The 6953-nt window shown below is 40.7% G+C and overlaps 1 protein-coding gene across 1 annotated transcript; it reads right to left on the reverse strand.

Moving 5' to 3' along the window:
- Nucleotides 1-5739: 5739 nt before the first annotated feature.
- LOC126081904 (olfactory receptor-like protein OLF3) lies at nt 5740-6678 on the reverse strand. Its single transcript, XM_049894094.1, has one exon. It carries the CDS (start codon nt 6676-6678, stop codon nt 5740-5742), a length of 939 nt encoding a protein of 312 aa, XP_049750051.1.
- Between the last annotated feature and the right edge of the window lie 275 nt (nt 6679-6953).

The following is a 6953-nucleotide window of genomic DNA, read 5'->3' on the forward strand; positions in this document are numbered from 1 at the left end:
CAATGCAATCCCCAACCAAATACCAACATCATTCTTTAAAGAGATGGAAAAGCAAATCATTAACTTTATATGGAAAGGGAAGAAGCTCTGGATAGGTAAAACACTATTGAAGAAGAATAAAGTTGGAGGACTTGCACTACCTGACCTCAGAACCTACTATACAACTGTGGTAGTCAAAACAGCCTGGTACTGGTACAATGACAGATATATTGATCAATGGAACAGAATTGAGAACCCAGATATAAATCCATCCACCTACAGTTACCTGATCTTTGACAAGGGCACAAAGTCCATCAAATGGGGAAAAGACAGTCTTTTTAACAAATGGTGCTGGCAAAACTGGAAGTCCATATGCAAAAAAATGAAACAGGGCCCAAACCTCACACCATACACAAAAACTAATTCAAAATGGATCCAAGACCTAAATATAAAGCCAAAAAGTATAAAGTTCATAGAAGAAAAAATAAGATCAATGCTAGAGGCCCTAATACACGGCATTAGGATACAAGCCATAACCAACAGCACACAAACTCCAGAAGATAAGCTAGATAACTGGCATCTTCTAAAAATTAAATGCTTATGTTCATCAAAAGACTTCACCAAATGAGTAAAAAGAGAACCTATAGACTGGGGGAAAAAGAAAATGACTATTGCATATCAGACAAAGTTCTAATCTCTAAAGCCTACAGGAAAATTCAACCCCTCCACAATGAAAAGACAAATTATCCAATTAAAAAATAGGCAAAGGAAATGAACAGACATTTCACCAAAGAAGACATTAAAGTGGCCAACAGGCACATGAGGAAATACTTGCAATCAATAGCCATTAGAGAAATGCAAATCAAAACCACAAAGACACCACCTCACCTTAGCATTGCTGGCATGAATCAAAAAAAAAAAAAAAAGGGAAAAAGCAAACGTTGGAGAGGCTGAGGGAATGCAAAATGATACAACCATTTTGGAAAACAATATGGAGCTTCCTTAGAAAGCTAGGTATAGAAATACCATATGATCCAGCAATCCCACTCCTAGGAATATATCCTACAGAAATAAAAGTCATCACATAAATAGACATATGAACACCCATATTCATTGCAGCATTGTTCACAATAGCAAAAAATGGAAACATCCTAGATACCTATCAACAGAGGAATGGATAAAAAAACTATGGTACATACACACAACGGAGTGCCACCCAATGATAAAGAACAATGATGAATCTGCAAAGCACCTCATAACATGGATCAATCAGGAGGGCATTATGCTGAGGGAAATAAGTCAATCACAAAAGGATACATATTACATGAGACCACTACTGTAAAAAATCATGAAAAGTTTTACACATAAAAAGAAACAATCCCTAGGAGGGAGGGGAGGGGTGGGGATGGAAAAACACTACATAGATAATAATAGATAAGTGGTAACTTTGGTGACAGGTTAAATAGTACAAAATACTGGGGAAGCCAGCACAACTTGTACAAGGCAAGGTCATGGAAGCTCCATAGATACATCCAAACTTCCTGAGGAACCGAATTACTGGGCTGAGGACTGTGAGGACCATGGTCTCAGGGAACATCCAGCCTAACTGGTATAACATAGTTTATAAAGAAAATGCTCTACATTCTACTTTGGTGAGTACAGTCTGGGGTCTTAAAACCCTGTGAGTGGCCATCTAAGATATTCCTCTGGTCTCACCTCTTCAGGAGCAAGGAAGAAAGAAGAAAACTAAACATGAAAGGGAAAGATTAGTCCAAAGAACTAATGGACCACATCTACCACAGCCTCCACCAGACTGAGTCCAGGACAGCTAGATCGTGCCCGGCTACCATCACTAACCTCTCTGACGGGGATCACTATAGACGGTGCCACATAGAGCTGGAAAAAAAAGTAGAGCAAAATTCTAACTCACAAAAAAAGATCAGACTTACTGGCCTGACAGAGACTGGAGAAGCTCTAAGTGTATGGACCTCAGACACACTTTAAGTTAAGTAATGTACTCACTCCCGAGGTTCACTCTTCAGCCAAAGATTAGACAGACCCATTAAAAAAAAAAAAAAAAAAAGATGAAAGGGGCACAACAGCCCAGGGGCAAGGACTGAAATGCAGGAGAGGACAGGAAAGCTTGTAATAGGGAACCCAAAGTCAAGAAGGGAAGAGTGTTGACATGTCGTGGAGTTGTTAGCCAATGTCATAAAGCAATATGTGTGCTAAATATTTAATGATAAACTAGTTTGCTCTGTGAACCTTCACCTAAGGTACAAAAAAAAAAAAAATCCCCCCAAAAAATTAAAATTGTATAAGGTCACTTCCCTGTTTAAAAATCTTTTAATACTCCTGGTTGCACTCAGAATAAAGTTCAAATGTGACATGCCATTCAGTGCCCTCCATGGTGAGACCCCTGTCTACCAGCTGCTTCATCCTCACTACCTCCCCTCCTCTTCCCTGCATGGTGAACCCCTGCCATTCTGGCATATCCATGCTGTCTCCTACCTCTGCTTTTTTTGCAGAGGTTGCTCTTTGGCTGCAGTGTTAATCTTGGGGATAACTGGTTCTCACCTTTCAGCTCTCAACCTCAAGGTCTCTTTGTACAGGAAGTCTTCTGCCATCACTTAATGGTCTCCTATACGCCTGTAGGCTTACTCTCATGGTAGCATCTACCACACTGCATTGTAACCGCTTCATTGTAGCCCCCTGGGCTTACTCTCACTGGAACTTGGACCACCCTGCATTATAATTGTTTCTTTATCTGGCTGCCTTACTGTGAAGTCAAATTCTTAATTACCAGGACTGCCTCTTATTGGAGGTTGTGTCTGTCAAAGTATGAAAAATAAAGAGAATTCCTGTAAGGAGAGAAATGATAGAGGTTTATTGTTGGATTTGTAACAGCTGAAGCTGGGGTAACACTTGGTAAAATACTAAGTGCTCTAAAGTCCAAAAAGGGGAGAGAGATATTTATACAGTGCTCCAAAGTCTGAAAAGAGGACAGAGATTTTTATACAGAAGGGACTGGGTAACACATCAATCAGGAGGGCTGGGAGTTACGCATGAGTTACATATGAGTCACAATTAAACTTTTCATAATGTGAGTTAATCTATTTTCCATCACAGACTTTCTGCACAAGTAAACTGCACACACAAACATCTTTTGGGGGAATATTTTCGTCATTGCCCTCTTGCAACGTTCTTATCATTTGTTTAACCATAAACTATAACTTTATCATACATCAGTTACAAGCATTCTTTCTGGGAACAAAATGTTTTTATCATAGACTTAATTAAGCATGATTCACTCAAGGGAGGGTACACATCTTCTGAAAGCAGCAGAAGAAAAGGAACATAAGGCAAAGGAAGTTTGGATTCAAACCTGGGCCAGTTGCTTAGTCATTCCAGGTGCCTCAGTTTTAGTGTTCTTTCACAGTCCCATAACCACTTCTTGTCACTGACACATAGTAGAAACTTCCTTGATATTTCTTGAATTAACACCATCAGAAACTTAGTCCACTGTTATGAATTGACTTGTGTCCCCCCAAAATATGTGTAGTAAGTCATAACCCCTATACCTGTGGTTGTAATCCCATCTGGGAATTGGTCTTCTTTTTTATGTTAATGAGGCAGTATTAATGTAGGGGGGAAAAAGACCAAACCTGTTGCCATCTAGTCAATTTCAACTCATAGCGACCCTACAGTACAAAGCAGAACCACCCTGTGGGGTTTCCAAGGCGTGGCTGGTGGATTCGAACTGCTGAACTTTCGGTTAGCAGTCAAAAACGCCCAACTACTGCGTCAGCAGGGCCACATTAGTGTAGAGCGTATCTTAAATCAATGTCTTTTGAGATGTAAAAGCAAGGATTAAGCAAGAAGAGATGATGAAGAGAGATGCCAAGCCACATGAAGATAGTCAAGCAACAGTAGCTGAAAAGAGACAAGGACCTTTCTACAGAGCCAGCCGAGAGAGAACGCCTTCTCCTAAGAGCTGACACCCTGAATTTGGAATCTTAGAGTTCTAACTGTGAAAAAATAAATTTCTGTTTGTTAAAGCCACCCACTTGTAGTATTTCTGTTATAGCACCACTACTAACTAAGACAGTCTACTGTCGTCAACACTTTTTGGGATGCCTACCTAGTTCACAACATTTTGTATTATATCAGTTTTGAGGTAAACTTTGACTATCAGGTGGAGTTTGGCTTATAGGACCCTCAAGTCTATTAGAACCTTGAAATGCTGTGATAGTCTGATGGTAAGTGAATGGAAGAACTGCAAATCAACCAACTGAAAGAAGAGACAGAGGGAAGAAAGGAGGACTCTGTTTGAGACTCCTTTAAGGGAGTAAGAAGATGGGCTATTATTATATCCTTTCTCCTCCTTTCTCTTATCTATCACTTGTTCCATCATTTGTCCCATTCTTTTACCTTATTCGGGTTTTCATCAGAAATAAGGTCCACTTCCAACCCAGACCATCTCAATAAGGCACTGTGTGTGTGTATATTTGGGAATGGGGAAGGGGAACTAGAAGGAAGTAAAAAAGGAGGATACTAGAAGATGCTAGAAAGTTCTTCATATGTAGACTTGAGGGTAATATCTGCACAACTGACTGATCCATCCTGATTACCAAAACTTTACATTAAAGCTGTATTACCTTCCACTGGATTTGCCCAAGGAATCTATCTTTTCACAGATTAAATATGTCTTCAGTGTTTTTAAGGCACCCTGCTAGTGCAGTGATTAAAGTGCCTGGCTGCTAACTGAAAGGTCAGTGGTTTGAACCCACCAGTGCTCCATAGGAGAAATGTGGCAGCCTGCTTCCTCAAGGATTTATAGCCTTGGAATCCTTATGGGGCAGGTCTACTCTGTTCTTACAGAGTTGCTATGAGTCAGAATTGACTTGATGGTAATGGGTTTAATTTTCTTGGTTTTTGACATTTTTACATTTATCTCGTATCTTAAGTGTTTGTTTCTTTCTAAAGTTTGAGAGAGAAATCACTTATTTTCTAGAGATTGGACAGTTTTAACATTCTAGATGGTATCCTTCAAACCTACAATAAATTTTTTCTTTAGCAGTGCTAAAATTTCATCTTTTTTTTTTTTTTTTTTACCAGCAAAGCCACTGTGTACAAAAAACACTTGATTGTGTCATTACCAGGGTAAACCAAGACCTGTAGTTGATGTTCCCCACTGAATTAACTCTACCACTCAGACAATGACTTCATGTCCATATGTAGTAGGTCCAGCACAAAAACACTTTAATCAGCATCGGTCACAACACTCTTCTCCTATTACCTCAGAATAGTGACTCACGGAATAACTGACTGTGACTACATATGTCATCATTATTTTTAGTGAGTATTCAAATGTGAAAATGCATTTTGTTCCCAATGGAAACACAGTATTTTGTTTTTTCAAACTGTGGATGAATACAAACTAGTGGTCCAAGGAAAGATCCATGAATAGGTCCAAGATTGCAACTAACATTACAAATCAAAACAATAAAATAATTTCGTTTGTTTTAATACTTCAGTAATCAAGGGAGAGTCTAATACAGAAGTGCTTAACTTTACAGAACATGATTGTCTGACATAAAAAATATCCTCCGCCTGACATCACCAGAACATGGTATATCATCTCCTTCATGGTTTCCAGGGTGATGCACTCTATACCTGTCTTATCTGACTTGGGCGGGGAACACGGAGGCAAAGCTCTTTTCTCTGTGTGATGCTCATGATTTGTCAAGTTGCCAGTTTTTATGGTAACCCAGAGATTTGTCCTAAGAGCTTCTGCCAAGCCCCCTTCACATCCTTACTCCTCAGACTATAAATCATGGGGTTCAGCATGGGTGTTAAAATGGCGTAGAAGAGCGAAATCATCTTCTCCTGGAGAGCTGAGGGGCTAGAGTGAGGCTGAATGTAAGTGAAAATGGCCATTCCGTAGCACAGGGCAACCACTGTGAGATGAGAAGCACATGTGTGGAAGGCTCTCCTCCTTCCCTCTGTGGATTGGATCTTTAGGATTGTGGAGATAATCCAGAAGTAAGACAAGAGAACAAGACAGAATGGTGTCATCAGCAGGATGATGCTGGAAACCATGATTGCAACCTTATTGGAGGATGTGTCCATGCAAGCCAGCCTGACCACAGCTAGGATTTCACAAGATATGTGATCAATAAGCTTGTTTGAGCACATGGGAAGTTGAAAGGTGATGGCAGTATGCAAGAGAGAGTTGATGGAGCCACTGACCCAGGATGAGACCGCCAGCCTAGTGCACAGCCTTCCATGCATGATGGCTGAGTATCTCAAGGGGTCACACACAGCCACATAGCGGTCATATGCCATCACTGCCAGTAGAATAAACTCAATCCCGCCCAAGGTCAGGGAGAAAAATAGCTGGACTGCACAGCTCAGGTAGGTGATTACTTTATGTTCCGTAAGAAAATGCACCAATAGCTGCGGGACTATGCTCGTGGCATAAGAGACATCCACAAGGGAGAGGTTGGTGAGGAAGAAATACATGGGTGTGTGGAGTCGGCTGTCCAGTTTTATCAGAAGAACAATGAGAAAGTTACCCAGCACTGTCACCAGGTACATGACCAAGAACAGGACAAAGAGTGACACCTGAGTGCCCCAGTCACTGGACAGGCCGAGGAGAATAAATTCACTCACCCACGTCTGGTTATTTGTTCCCATTGAAAAAATGTGAGGATAATTCATCTGCAGAGAGAGTGAGAAATGACAGAAGCTGTGAATCAGAGAACTATCAGAAAGCATGTTATGTATGCCCAGCCAGTTTTTGCCCAGCGGTTCAGATTTTCATGAGGCCCAGATGATGGGCTTGATCCCACCGTGTGTTACTTCTACTCTGCACCAAGAAGACAGGCCAGTGGCTTCATAAGGACCTGGTGTGGTCATCAGGGAGGCCCATTTGAAGTCTATAGATAATGCAGTGAAATTTTTGGAGCTAT

The sequence above is a fragment of the Elephas maximus genome, chromosome 8 (genome assembly GCF_024166365.1).
Source record: "Elephas maximus indicus isolate mEleMax1 chromosome 8, mEleMax1 primary haplotype, whole genome shotgun sequence".
Classification (NCBI taxonomy): domain Eukaryota; kingdom Metazoa; phylum Chordata; class Mammalia; order Proboscidea; family Elephantidae; genus Elephas; species Elephas maximus.